Genomic DNA, 13,819 nt, shown 5'->3' with positions numbered 1-13,819 from the left:
ATCCCGCCGCCCCTGTCTGTCTCTTCCATCTTGGGCCTAAATTTCAAGGCAATCTCGAATTACAGTTAGTTACCTTACCTTAGGTCAACATGATAAGCACCTCGTGATTAATTTCTCGCATTATCCCGTATATTCCATGTGATCAGCTGAACCAGTTTTGGTGAGTCTCACAGACACAGGTGCAGAAAAAAAAAAACGACGCGTATTTATCCAACCAGGGGAGCGAAAGTTTCCGGACTGTTTTGCTTATCGCGTCTGGTTGGCGATGATGCAGGTGGCCCCAAATCAAGCTCTGTGGCACTGTGACCCTGTGTAACGGTAAACAAGGTATTCCAAGCCAACTGAAATATCACGTGCGCCGTCACCTGAAGCAAAGGGAAGGCTGATCTTGGCAGGCTAGCACTGAACGGCTCCCCCAAGCTGCGGGTGGTGCTTGGCCTTGGCGGCTTCGTAACATCCAAGCTGTGCCGTGCTGTTTGTCGTGCAGTGCACTGGAGGCAGAGACAACAACGTCGAGCTCTCCCAAACCCCTACGCCTGGCCGACGTCCATCTTTATCGTCGCCCATTCGCTTCTAGCCGTCATCCACAACCCGAATCCGTCTTGAATTGGAGACATCTCACCATGGCTGACTCGGAGCTCTCCCCCAAGTTCGCGCCCTTCTTCGGAATGGTAAGTCCAGTTCCCGGTGTTGTTGGCTGTCGCATATCGCAAGCTTGCTGACAGACTCTCTTCCAGGCCGGCATCGCTGCAGCCATGATCTTTGGCAGTATGTTCAACCCATCTCTCGAACTCTCCACCGAAATATCCTCAGCGAATCCGAAGACATACTAACAAGACATCGTCATCACAGGCATGGGTGCAGCATATGGTACCGCAAAGGCCGGCATTGGTATCGCGGGTGTGGGCACCTTCAGGCCAGACCTGATCATGAAGTGTCTGATCCCCGTCGTCATGTCGGGTATCATCGCCGTCTATGCCCTCGTCATCTCAGTCCTGATCGCCCAGGACCTTGCGCCACCTGATGCTGGGGGTGCCAACTACAGCCTGTTCAACGGCTTCATGCATCTTGCCTGTGGGCTGTCAGTCGGACTCACAGGTCTCGCCGCCGGTTACTGCATTGGCGTTGTTGGCGACAAGGGTGTCAGATCGTACATGCAACAGTCGAGAGTGTTTGTCGGCATGGTGCTTATTCTCATTTTCGGAGAAGTTCTTGGTCTTTATGGGTATGTTCTACCTCTCAACAACTGACTCTGCTAGTGCTAACCATCATCTCCAGCCTCATCGTCGGTCTCATTCTCAACACCAAGAGCAAGGGCTAAGTGTCATTTGTTTACCGGAGAAGCGAGCGAAGGTACAATTTGTACAACAACAGTGTATAACAAGCCGAGACGCGGCTGGTGAGAGGCGGTTATCAGTAGCATTTGGCCCGGCGTTGACGGATGTTTACTTGTTTATATAGGCATCATGGGATGAATGACGGAGGCGACAAACAGGGTTACAGAATTCGATACGAGAAATAGACCCTGCCACTTTTTTGGAGTGTAAGAAATACACTAGACTTTGAGCAAGTCCGTTATCATCATCAAACAATAGTGTCACCCTAGTCTGGTTCGTAAGTCGGCTCGAGCACCCGTCACTCTGGGAACTAGCAGACACCAAACAAAGTAGAACCGATTGCTTTCAGATTGAGTTTCTTGGTTAGCCAGACTAACTAGAAGAGCTCTCCTCCTCGGGATACAGACTAAACCTAACTTTTTACACCCCAAACAGAGAAGAAGAAAAAGTGTTTCCTCCAGAAATACGCAGCAAAATGTTCCATCGTCCAACCCAGCAATGATGTTGATGAAAATGCGTTCCGAAGCACATGCCAGATGCCTCGAAAAAAAAACAAAAAAAAAAACGCCGTCTCTAATGTTTCTCGTTTACGAGAGAAGAAAAGAACAGAGAAATAAGAAAGGGATACCGACCCAATGCAACCCAAAAATGTTTCCCAAAATTGGCATCCCGAAATGAACGGTAAAAGAAACGAAGCAAGAGACCCAAAGACCACAATCCTTGGCAACATGAAAAGGGAGGCCATATACCCCCCCCCCTTTTTTATGATGGAAACCGCCGCCTTCACCTCACCAATCAATCACGACCTCCCCCCAACCCTAAAGGCCAACCTCCCCCCCCTCCCAACAATGCCAAACCCAGTCCTCCCACCGCTCCCCTCTCCACTTGCCCCCCCTCCCCCCAACCGCCTTATCCTCTCCTCTCGCTCCTCTCGCTCCTTCATCTGCCTCAGAAACCAATCCCACCTCCTGTTCTCCCTAATCAGGATATCATCCCCATTCTCCCTCGCCAACCTCTCCTGCCTCGCCCTCGTGGCGGCTGCCTCCCCAACCAGATAGGGGTCTTCCAACGGTCTGATTCTCCGGCGGAACTCCTCCTCCTCTATGCGCTCCAGCATGACTCTTCTCAGTGTCTCCTGGGAGGCGTTGTTCGGCGACGAGGTCGACGACGAGGCGGCGCGGCGGAGGGCGACGTTGTGGTAGTGACGCGCTTGGGGGTTGGATGGGGACCAGGAGGGGATGCGGAAGGAGGATAGGGATAGGGAGGGGGAGGGGATTGGGCCGGTGGGCACCGGGGGGAGGCCCCGGGTGGGAGTGGGGGAGGTTGATGGGGGGAGTAAGGGGGGGAGGGAAGAAGCAGATGTGGAGGAGGAGGATGGGGGAGGGGGGGAATAGGGGGGTGTTGGGTCTGGGTGGGGGTTTAAGGTGTGGTAACTGGGAGCGTCGCTAGCTGAAGGGAGAGTTAGTACTGGGGGAATAGGGAAGAGGTGGGGGGAAAGCTGAGGGACTTACTGTACGAGGGAGCGGCGGAGCGAATGGAAGCTGTTTCGAAGTCTTCGGGGGAGAGGGCGTCGAGAGTTGTTCGGCTGTAGGAGGGGATGGCGTCGTTGTCGATCATGGTTGCCATTCTAGAGGAGCTGAGAGCTGGCGAGAGAGATGGGGGAATTCGGTATCGAGAATGGCAAAGCTCAAGAAATTCAACAAGCTCGCACTTGTATCACGGCAAACGGCCAGGTACCTTGACGATAAGATAGATTCGGCAATAGCTACAGCAACAGCAGCAACAACAACAATGCTGTACAGTGACAGCGGAGACGGCCCAGCCTTTTGAAGGGTGGCTATGACAGCGCGTGCGCGGGGAAAAGAGGGAAGGCAAAAGGTCAAAGAACAACAAGCTGCTTGACCGCAAATGGATGGGAAGAGATGGGATGAAGCCGCTAGCTATGTAGCTAGTTTATCGTGAACAGGAAGCTAAGCTTTGGAACTTGATTGTTCACAAAAGAGCTTCGAAACGTTCAAAGCAAGGAAATAAAAACCACAGATATGCGGACACGTGAGGCCCAAGACAAGTGTAACCACCGAGAGGCATGGAGATCAGGGCAGAAGCGGTGGAGGGGGGGTTGGAGGTTGGGTCTCAAGACGGCAGGTGTTCGTGTTCTTTGCTCTCTGAGGAGGGGGGTGCCCGGGAAGCACAAAGGGCACCCACACCTCTTCAACCTGCAGCAGCTACTAGGCGTGTGCAGCATGCAGACGGCTGAAGATAGAAGCCATCCCTTACTGGCTGATATCCCCAGCTTCCATGGTGTGTTCTCTCGGATTTGGGGTCTTGGTGCTGAGAAATGGAACATGTGCGGGGTTCCAGTTGGAGCATTTGGCGGGAACCGAACCTCTTTCCCCCACAAGCTCCCCTTCTGTTGATCTTGGCGACAGCTCTAGATGCTCACCGGGACCACCAACACATCGGTGCATGTGGTTGCGTGTCGCCTGTCAGGGAGATACCCAGGAGTGCCTGGATGGGATTTGGACATGGTTTTCCTTTAAGGACAACGAATATTGACACCCAACCAACCAACCAACTAACCAACAGGTACAACAGAACAGAAACGACCAAACATGCGGCATATCACAGCTGATAAGATGTCACACTGGTGAATCGGCTTCGCGGCAGGAACAGGCCAAAACCAAGACTATCAAAGATCCACCGGTTGACGCCATCCGTGGGCCTTATCCGGTTCTCCGGGTTGTGGAATCCGGACTTTTCTTCTGCGCCTCTTTCGGTGGCTTGCACCTTCACGATCTGCTTCGCCTACAGTACCCGTGAAACGGACTGGAGAGGGAAACACTGAAAAGAATAAAAATCCCTCGTTTGTGTCCACTACACAACAGTTGACCGAATCATTCGCCTGCTGATTCCCGGAGAAATGTTTGAGTCCAGTGTCGATGTACTCTTGTATCTCTCAGCCCCGAGGTACACCAGACAGTTTAACCGAGACTTTGCGCCCAATGATGTAGGCCGAGAGGACAGCTCAATAAGGTCTAGATCGATTCTACGACCTGAACTGGTTGGGAGAGGTACAGCTTTACGCCAATTGAATCAAGCCTGCAGTCACAATTCCTCACCCATAGCTATCTTCAACAGCATCCAAAAAAAAAAAAAAAAAAAAAAAGTCGTCCATATTGACGAGGACACAACAGTATCATATAATATCTACTCGTATATATATAATCCTCAGGCATCCAACTTCAGACTCTCCAACATCCGATCAATCTTCTCCACCAAAATATGATAATTCACCGCATCACTCGCAAACTCATCCTCCACCACCTCCCCCCCCAAGGTAACCACTCCCCCCCTTTCCCCTTCATCCCCCCTATCAACCCCCTCAACAACGGCCTCATCCCCATTCCCCACATAACCCGCATCCTCCCCTCCCCCCATCGTCATCGCCAACTCCTCCAACCCAACATCCGGTCCCTCCAGGTCCAACCCCTGATACTCCTCCTCCGCAAACTGCTCATCATCCAACATCTCCTCTAACCCCTCCCCCTCAAACCTCAACCTGAACCTCTCCCCCAAATAATACCTGATATCATCCAACAACTCGATCGTGTCCGTCTCCTGCCTCGCCTTCAGCCTACTCGCACTCTCCGCGATCAAGTCGTGAAACTCCTTCTCGTCAATGTAATCCTCAAGCCTGCTCGCCAGATACCTCGCGCAAAACTCCTCCAGCCGCTGAACTGACAAGTCCCACGCCGCGTGGATGACATCATAGACGTTGATCGGTTCCTGCTCTACCTTTTCCTTTGTTGTCGATCCATCATCGTGGTGGTGCGTGCGGTCGACCAAAGCGTTGGTGTTGCCTGATCCGAGGGTTGAAATCGTGACCGCGGCCTTTGACTTGAGTGCGTCGAGCAGAAGCATGTCGGAGGCGTAAAGGAGCTCGAGGGCGTGCTCGAGGGGGCAGGTGGAGACTTCGGTGTAGAGGTAGGAGAGGATTACTTCTAGGACCGGGGGGGTGCAGTCGATGTGGATGATGTGGAGGTGGGAGGAGGGTTGAGACTCCAGAAAGGGGGAGGCGAACATTGTTGCGAAGTAGGGGGAGCGGATCAGGAAGGGTTTGTGGACTGGGTAGAGGGTTGAGCGCCGGGGTTTCTTTGGGGTTTTGGTGGGTGGTTTGGAAGAGCCGGCTGGGCCGATGGGGATGCCGCCTCCGTTTGGAGTTGGGGGGTGAGGTTCATCATCATCATCTTCTTCTTCTTCTTCTGGGGTGTCATCCTCTGGGAGCTCCTCATCGGCTTGAAGGAATACGTTGGCAAAGATGGCGTTGTGCTGGGGCCATTTTACCTGGCCGGCTTTGCGAGTGTCTACTTCGATTTTGTGTTTTAGAACTGTGTCCCGGAAGAAGGCCGAGATCTGAGCTTGTGCGCGGGCGACTTCGTCTTGCTGGCGTTGGCGGGCTAGTCGGCGGTCATTGGAGAGGACGGCTTCCCAGAGCTTGTCGATTTCCAGTTGCTTGCAGAGCTTGTCGATGCCTTTGAAGACCTCTTCCTCGGTGACGGTGCTTCGTGGGGTGACGAAATCTCGGGGGAGGTCACCCAAGTAAAGATAGCGAAGGACTATCCGGAAGGCCTCGACAGGAATGTTGTGAGACAGTTTCCAGGTGGTAGTGTCGGGCGCTTCCGCAAACTTTCTCTTGAAATATGGTGACCTCGCTGACAGGATGAACTTGTGCAGGTGAAAGTCCTCGTTTGGTGCTGACAGAGTAATGTCTGATGTTGGTGGAATCTCGCGAGACAGCAGAGATGTGATATGGGTCGACCAGTACTGCAACGGATCCGCTGTCTTGGTGTAATCATATGAAAGCAGCAAATTCCGAATCTTGTTGTTCAAGGCGTTGTATACAGCTCTTTCTCTCTCAAACGAGTCTGGGTCGGCCAGGGCTCCTGAATGATGTCAGTATTTCGACTTATGAGCTTGTTGACTGAGATGTTGACGCACCGCTTTCCAACAACAGCTGAACCAGTTCATAATGACCACAGAGACTGGCCTTTACAAGTCAGTTGTATGTAAGATGGGAGGGAATGCATGATGTGTTTGGGGTTGGGACACCAAGGAAGAAAGAATGACGACTTACAATGATGAGCGGAGTATAATCGTAAGCGTCTTTGCCGTTGATGTTAACGCCCTCAGAGATCAGTTCCTGACACCGCTTCAAATCACCGCGGCGACATGCCATCAAAAAATCGTGGAATTCTGGCGATGTGTCGAAGGGGTGCTCATTTCGCAAGACTCCAGTCTGAATAAGCTGGTTGTCGTCTTTGAGCTTAGCCTCAAGCTCGAACTTTCGGAGCACCATGGTCTATCTATCTTTTCTGCACAGTTTATATGCGAGGGGATTCTATGAGAAGAAAACGATGCTCTAAACCACCATGTAAAAAAGATCACAAAAATACCATTCAAATGGTGAGAGGCGATGTTGGTCACTGGTGGTGGCGGGCGCCTTCAGATTCATGCACGAGCCAAGCCAATCCATCTCCATCTGTTCCCAATCACGGCCCCCGGCATTTGGTGATGCCGTTGAGATCCCGCAGTGCCCGCCCCGCACCCCCCCGGCCAAGAAAGGGCGAAGCCTTATCGATAGGCCGGGTTACCTAAGGCGCTTGTTGAAAGCCCCGCCATCCAATGGCGTGGCACGCTCCCCTTGGTTGTTAAACCCCTGACGTTTTTTATGGGGGATGGTGCATCTGGCTGTCCGAATTGGGTAGCCGCTGCCTAGGCAACCGCTGGGGTCTGTTGACTCTTGGACTCTGAACCCGACCAGCCAGCGCAACGCACATCTTCGAACTCGCTCCTTTTTGTGCAGCCAGCCATTGCCACTCCATTCTTCGACAAACCACCCGCCCAACGACAGAAAACGAATTTACTAACCTCCCCCTCCTCTCCAACAGCAGCAGCAGAAAGCAAAAGGGCACCCTGAGTGCCTGATCTGTTCTGTTTTTTTTAAAAAAAATCGCAAATCATCTCTTGTTAATCGATCCGGCGCATGGAGCGAGGGAATTTCTAATTCGACAATTGCTCTGCCAGTTGCTGTCCCGGAATCCAGAATCCAAAAAAAATAAATAAAAAAAGCCAAAATGTCGGAAAGCGACAAATATGAAGTTCTTGAAAAGATTGGTACGTCCTTCCCTGTCGCTTTTGCTCTGTTCGTCGTCCTCTGTTTTCTTCTGTCTGACACCCGCAAACAGGCCACGGCTCGTTTGGCGTCATCCGACGAGTACGCCGCAAGCAGGACGGCATGATCCTCTGCCGGAAAGAGATCAGCTACCTCAAAATGTCCCAAAAGGAGCGCGAACAGTTACATGCCGAGTTCCAGATCCTCTCGACGCTGCGCCATCCCAACATTGTCGGCTACTACCACCGCGAACACCTCAAGGCGACCCAAGATTTGCACCTGTACATGGAATACTGCGGGAATGGGGATCTCGGTCGGGTCATCAAGGAGTTGCAACAAAAGAACCAGTATGCTGAGGAGGCGTTTGTGTGGAGCATCTTTTCGCAGCTCGTTTCGGCCCTCTACCGCTGCCACTACGGCGTCGACCCACCAGAAGTTGGTAAGACCGTGTTGGGTTTGGGAACGACAGCGAGGCCTAAGGCGCCGTCGGGTGGCACCATCATTCTTCATCGTGATTTGAAGCCAGAGAATGGTAAGTCTTTGGTTAAAGTGCCTTGTCCATCAGGTGTCGTCACTAACCTTTCCAGTCTTCCTCGGCGAGGACAACTCGGTCAAACTCGGCGACTTTGGCCTCTCCAAAGTGATGGCCTCCCACGACTTCGCCTCCACCTACGTCGGAACCCCCTTTTACATGTCCCCCGAAATCTGCGCCGCCGAGAAATACACACTGAAATCTGACATTTGGTCATTGGGATGCATCATCTACGAACTCTGCACTAGGGAACCACCGTTCAACGCCAAGACGCACTTTCAGCTCGTCCAGAAGATCAAGGAGGGGAAGATTGCGCCGCTTCCGGCCTGTTATTCGTCGGAGCTTTTCGCGGTGATCAAGGACTGCCTCCGGGTGAATCCGGATAGGAGACCGGACACGGCGGCATTGTTGAACCTCCCGGTGGTTAGGTTGATGAGAAAGGAAAAGGAGGTGGTCGAGTTCAGCAAGACGCTCAAGGCCAAGGAGGACTCGCTCAACAGGCGGATTCGGGAGGTGGACCAGAAGTTGGCCTTGTTGGATCATGACAAAGTGGCAATCAGGCAGGAGATCGACGCTTCCCTGAGGAGGGAATGGGAAGTCAAGGCGAGGTTGGAGATTGACCGGCTGGTAGGGTTGGAGATTGAGAGGCTCAAGAAGGAGTTTGAGAGGGAAGTCGAGGCCAGGGCGGAAGCCAAGGTTGAGGCCCGCCTGGAAGTCGAACTCCAACGTCGAAAGCAGCTCGAGGAAAAGGAACAGCACCGCCCCGCGGAGCTCTCTTCTTCCAAGGACTCACATCAGCACTCGTCGATTTCTTCTATCAGCCCGACAGAGGACGAGTTCCCCTCGACGACCGATATCACCGAGCCTGAATCGCCGGCCGATACCTCCATGACGCAACCGTCCTTCAAGACGGCGCGCACTCCCTTTGGGAGAGCCCAGACCATGTTTGTGATGGCGCCGCCGGTTGGCACACCAATGGATGTTGATGCCAGTCCTGTCGCTATTGCCCACTTGTCTCTTTCTCCCCGAAGGAAAATCGAGACCAAGGCTCCACACAACCCATCGAATATCTTTGCTGCTGCGGCGGTTAACACGCAAGCTTCGGGCGACAGGCCTCCGTCACCGGTAAACTATGGGAGTGACTCGGATGATGAGGATATGCCCAGCCCGACGAGGAATATCAAGGCCTCGAGCAAGAACCCCTTTACCAGCAAGGGGAGGCCGCAGTTGCATGCGCAAAAGAGTATGCCTGTGCATAGGCTGCAAAGCAAGCAGGCGACTACCTTGCAAAGCAAGACTGTTGGGGCGGTGGCGAGCAACCCTGACTTTGGAACTGGGGGGTTGACGCTCAGGCAGGCGGGGAGCAATGGTGCTCTTGGACACCAGCAGCAGCAACAAGGAAACAGCCCTGGGTTGAGGAGGTTGAGCAAGATTCCTAGTGCGGCGGGGTTGAACAAGAATCTCTCTGACGCCAAGAAGGAAGGGGAGCTGCATACAACGGTCAGTATGACGGGTCTTAACAAGATTTCTGGCGGGATGAGGTCAAATATCCAGGGTAGGACACTGGTTGAGCTTCAGCAGGCTAGGGCTGGGGGTAGGCCGTTGAGCGGGATCATGACTGGGGAGGGGTTCAGCAGCGGGTTGAATGCGAACACGGGGGGGATGGGAGGGGGAGGGAGTCCGGTGAGGGCGTTTAGGGAGCATGCTGCTGCTGCTAATAGGGGGTTGGGCGCTGAGCCGGCGGCTGTGTGGAATCCGGAGACGGACGAGATGCCGAGTCCGTTTTTGGTGAGGAGGAAGCCGATTGTCAAGGCTTAGAAGGCTTTTGACAGAAGGGCGACTGACAATTGCCCGGCGGCGGGGGGCAAGCATGGCGGCAAGGCCGATGGGTATTTCCCGCCGGTGTTGAATGCGGGGGTGGGGAGGTTGGTGGAAATGGGGATGGAATAGAGGATTAATTCCTGAGAGTGGGTAGATGTGTGGGTGTTGGTTTATGTATATTCCGAGGGGAGAGGTGGATTGATACCCAAGTCGCTCGTTTACATTGCTTTTTTCACTTTCCTTTGTCAGAATTTCACAGGAGATGGAGGGGGGAAGAAAACAAGGGGGTGTGGCATGGAGCGTCTGGAGTTTTTTCTTTTGCTGTTGGGCTTTCTTTGTGGGAGGTGCACACATGTTGGATGATATGATTTCAGGAAACAATCTCCTAGGAGCAAGAAACGAAAGGGCGTTCTTTTGGAATGGGAGGAAATGGTGGGGTGTTTGGTGTGTTTATGAAGGTTGTTTGGACTACACAATTGTCAATTTACCTATAGCAGTCTCGTTCAAAGGGGCACACGCGGAGTTGGGAGTTTGGGGGGGAGAGGTGGGGGGGGGGCGGGAGGAAAGACACCTCTCATTCATCGCCATCATTAGCATATATTGGTCAGGTACAGGTAGAGAATACTGTTAGAAGTACATTCTTTGATGTTGATGGGGTTTTGAGTGTTTGTGGTTGGGCTGGTCCACGCATTTTTAGATGCCAGGGAGTGGCCAGGAAAGCGAAAGGAGGTCCTTTGAGATATGCATTTACCCTCTATTTCACCTATCAGGTATTGGAGGTTCCAAGCCTCCTCAGCGAGCTATCATGGGAACGAACGAGGGAATAGTGGAAACGGGTATCAAGCCTTTATATTCAGATGTGATTGTAGAGGTGGTCTAGGGAATCTTCATCTTTGCCATTTAGGTATTATCAAGGAGAGGACAGAATGGGAGGATGGGTAACAGAAATACAGGTGAGTGATGCTGATGATGTGACGTACCTAGGTAGAACATCGGCAAAGAAGAAGAAGAAGAAGAAGAAGAAGTTGAGTAGTACTCGCCCTCTTACTGGGCTTTCATTCTGCTCAGATACATACTTTGTCAGTGTCACTGACCGCATATCACTCAATGTTTACATCCCCTTTGCTGACACTCTCCTCTCCCCCCACCCCCTTTCCAAAATCCACATCACCCCCAATTCACCCACAATCACATGACCACCCGCCAACCCTCGCTCCTCGCAATCCCTACGCCACTCCCTTGTCTAGCTCTCACTTCCCCTTCCCCAAGTCCCTCCAAAACCAGCTCCCCCCTTCACTGCTGTGTGGCCGCTTACATACATCACATTCCCACCACCCATGCCACCTAGACTTCCTCAAAATCGCCCATTCATCCAGAACCCAACCCCGTCAAAGATCCCCAAAGATCGACAATGACGTCTCCAAGCGTTGTAACCGTTATCCTTCAAGCTTAACCCCCATCCGGGATTTATTGGCCCACCACTTTTCCCACTCTGGAGAACATCCTAGAACCCAAGTTTTAGATTCCCCAGATAGAAAAGCCCGTTGATCTTGACGTATCACTTGCTGTATATGTCATCTAGCAGAGATACACTACTCCGACGGTGACACACAAAAGGTTACATTAGCTTCGGATGAGACTTCCGAGCTTGGGGCATGATCATCGTCGTTTCTTGTCTTGTCCCGAACCTCGATAGATTTGTACTGTACATACACACATGCACGCCAATCACTTCCCCATCATATCAAAGGAGTGGATTCTCGAACGATAATGACGATGATGGGCGATCCAATTTGGGGGGGGGGGCGCGGCCGACCCGGTACTTTTGGGACCTTTGAAAAAAGGTTCTAGCCAGGTTTTTTTCTTCTTTTCTCATCTATTCGTCAGACTCGTGTTCAAACAGGCAGGGTGCAATATCGTCTACGGATATTGGATATGAAATGGCCACTTTATCTAGATTGAAACCTACCGATCAAAGTCATCAGCGGGAGTAATAATGCAACCTACCTACCTACCGACACTACCTACCTACCGACACTACCTACCTACCGAGGGATATTCATCATCCAAAGTCCAGTGTCGTCACACTTGGGCAGCAAGAACAGCAGGAATGAAACCCATCTCCTCCGTACCATCCCCTTCTCAAGCCACAACCTACCATCCGCGCATAGTGATATCGATCAAAATCCAAAGAAATCGATATCCTGTAGATCACCCAGCGTTCCAGCCCCAATCCCTCATCAGTAACCCCCCTTTTCATTGAGGCGTCGAGAACATTGCAGCAGCAGCCATGTGGAAAAGCAACGAGTGTGTGTGTGTGTGTGTGTGTGTGTGTGAAAGTGATGACAAAAAGTGGATGAGGAGACGAGAGGAGCGATTAATCTCACGGCCCTGCCGTGCAGCCAACGACTTCACCACTCACTGATGAGAGAGAAAAAGAAGATCCGCGGGATCCACGACCAGAAAAACCCCATGTTGCATCGAATTCCATGGACCTTTCACAACCCCTGTCATGTCTCGGCTGTCGCTGCCCTTGTCTCGCCCCGGCATGCGAGCGCCGATCTGCCGCCCGCCGCTGGCTTTGTGGAAATCTCGTTGATGACTTCTGACTTGTTGTTGTTGCTGTTGTGTTCATCCCGGCCTGCATCCTCTATATGTCAAGGGCATCCTGATAGATTGCTGCATGTTGTACACATCAAGAAAGATAACAACCACCTGCCATCAACAACCCTCCCCACCCAATCTTGATATCAATGATCAAACCATCAAAATAAACCCCCATATTCATATGCTAAGCCACCTCTCCAAGCTCGTATCGGAAACCGAGGGCCAGCGGAAAAAAGTCCGTCTTGTGATTGAGCGGGGGTGGAATAAACAGGGTTTGGGCTCAAGAGGCTTGCAGCTGTGCCCCCCCCCCCCCCTTCTTCCCTCCCTCACAGAGTACATCACGATCATGTCAGAAATACGGTGAGTCCAGCAGCAACAGCAACCAGATAGACCTCATATCCTCTGTACCTACAGTATGCACCTGCTGCACAGGGAGGCCTATCTAGCTGTCCATGCATCAGGGTCTCGCCAGCCCGTCCCTTGGGCAACACAAACAATCATGCAGTTCTGTACCCAACAGGTCTGGATGTGGACTGTTTGCCAGGTATAAGATATGTGTTAGGTCTGTCGACCGCCGGCTCCTCACGTCACTAGACGAGCTCAAAAGTGTCGATCATGGCTGTTTCCTTGCCAGCAGTGCAACTCAAGATGACAGAAAACCAGTTGTGGTCATCGAGTTTGTGCTGAATGTGAAAAGCACTGCGTGGGTGTAGCTACTCACAAGCGTCCGTGGGGAACCCCCGATGTTCCAGGGTCTCTTCCCAAGCCAAGCCGTTTTCGATGTTGGCAGCAGATAATCGAACGATCTTTGCTTTCTTTTTCACGCTAGGCAGCGGGTCAAGAACCTGGAAGTGTCAGCCACAGTTTCCAAGTTGCCAGTGGGCAACAGCAGGGGGGTGGCACTGGCGCTGGCCAGAATCTTGATCCCCAGCTCTTCTCCCCAGCCACCGAGAGAAGGAGAAGATGAAAAAATGAGCCCAGAAGGGAAATAATCAAAAGATGGGAAAAGTGGAGAAAGGATCGGCTGTTCTGTCGTCAGGGGGGTTTGATTGGGGGAGACTAGAGATTGACGCCTGCCCCAGAAGCGATGGAAACAAAGTGAGACATTTCTTGCAACGGTCAAGAAAACGGCCCTGATTTGGCCCAATGAACGTTGAGACTAGTCCAAACAGGTAAAACCTTGAGGCTTAATCGTAAGCGTCTTGAACAACGACGCCAACGTCGCTGGTGAGAAAAGTACGATTGAACTGATTCTTTCCTTAGTCTTGAATCACTAGAACCCAGTCAGTTGTAGCCTTCTCTGCAAAATGAAAGTGCCGGGAGTGACTGTCATCTTCATGGAGAATGAAA

General features: G+C 52.3%; 5 protein-coding genes across 5 annotated transcripts; 3 read left to right on the top strand and 2 right to left on the bottom strand.

Moving 5' to 3' along the window:
• Positions 1 to 89: 89 nt before the first annotated feature.
• Positions 90 to 606, top strand: QC763_0020410 (uncharacterized protein; the record flags this gene model as incomplete). Its single annotated transcript, XM_062905394.1, has 2 exons — positions 90 to 103; positions 396 to 606. 2 exons carry the CDS (start codon positions 90 to 92, stop codon positions 604 to 606), a joined length of 225 nt encoding a protein of 74 aa, XP_062771383.1.
• A 17-nt stretch (positions 607 to 623) lies between these two features.
• On the top strand, positions 624 to 1,674 carry VMA11 (v-type proton ATPase 16 kDa proteolipid subunit 2; the record flags this gene model as incomplete). Its single annotated transcript, XM_062908301.1, has 5 exons — positions 624 to 671; positions 738 to 768; positions 853 to 1,225; positions 1,279 to 1,543; positions 1,596 to 1,674. The coding sequence occupies 4 exons, from the start codon at positions 624 to 626 to the stop codon at positions 1,319 to 1,321; spliced, it is 495 nt and encodes a 164-aa protein (XP_062771382.1). The 3' UTR covers positions 1,322 to 1,543; positions 1,596 to 1,674.
• Positions 1,675 to 2,136: 462 nt separating this feature from the next.
• QC763_117185 (uncharacterized protein) lies at positions 2,137 to 3,723 on the bottom strand (the record flags this gene model as incomplete). Its single annotated transcript, XM_062908300.1, has 2 exons — positions 2,849 to 3,723; positions 2,137 to 2,786 (listed from the first exon to the last, which is right to left on the bottom strand). The coding sequence occupies exons 1-2, from the start codon at positions 2,961 to 2,963 to the stop codon at positions 2,137 to 2,139; spliced, it is 765 nt and encodes a 254-aa protein (XP_062771381.1). The 5' UTR covers positions 2,964 to 3,723.
• An 842-nt stretch (positions 3,724 to 4,565) lies between these two features.
• On the bottom strand, positions 4,566 to 6,901 carry QC763_117180 (uncharacterized protein; the record flags this gene model as incomplete). The annotated part of the gene is made up of 3 exons (XM_062908299.1): positions 6,472 to 6,901; positions 6,336 to 6,384; positions 4,566 to 6,280 (listed from the first exon to the last, which is right to left on the bottom strand). Exons 1-3 carry the CDS (start codon positions 6,691 to 6,693, stop codon positions 4,566 to 4,568), a joined length of 1,986 nt encoding a protein of 661 aa, XP_062771380.1. The 5' UTR covers positions 6,694 to 6,901.
• Positions 6,902 to 7,220: 319 nt separating this feature from the next.
• Positions 7,221 to 10,796, top strand: KIN3 (G2-specific serine/threonine protein kinase). Its single transcript, XM_062908298.1, has 3 exons — positions 7,221 to 7,539; positions 7,583 to 8,041; positions 8,097 to 10,796. Exons 1-3 carry the CDS (start codon positions 7,491 to 7,493, stop codon positions 9,857 to 9,859), a joined length of 2,271 nt encoding a protein of 756 aa, XP_062771379.1. The 5' UTR covers positions 7,221 to 7,490; the 3' UTR covers positions 9,860 to 10,796.
• The last annotated feature ends 3,023 nt before the right edge of the window (positions 10,797 to 13,819 follow it).

The sequence above is a fragment of the Podospora pseudopauciseta genome, chromosome 1 (assembly GCF_035222475.1).
Source record: "Podospora pseudopauciseta strain CBS 411.78 chromosome 1, whole genome shotgun sequence".
NCBI lineage: Eukaryota > Fungi > Ascomycota > Sordariomycetes > Sordariales > Podosporaceae > Podospora > Podospora pseudopauciseta.
The sequence above is the reverse complement of the archived record's forward strand: the minus strand, read 5'-3'. Positions and strand labels throughout refer to the sequence as shown.

Coding starts and splice junctions, on each gene's coding strand:
- KIN3 (XM_062908298.1), top strand. CDS start 7,491: ATGAAGTTCTTGAAAAGATTGGTACGTCCTTCCCTGTCGCTTTTGCTC. Junction 7,540..7,582: donor TTCCCTGTCGCTTTTGCTCT/GTTCGTCGTCCT, acceptor ACCCGCAAACAG/GCCACGGCTCGTTTGGCGTC. Junction 8,042..8,096: donor TGATTTGAAGCCAGAGAATG/GTAAGTCTTTGG, acceptor TAACCTTTCCAG/TCTTCCTCGGCGAGGACAAC.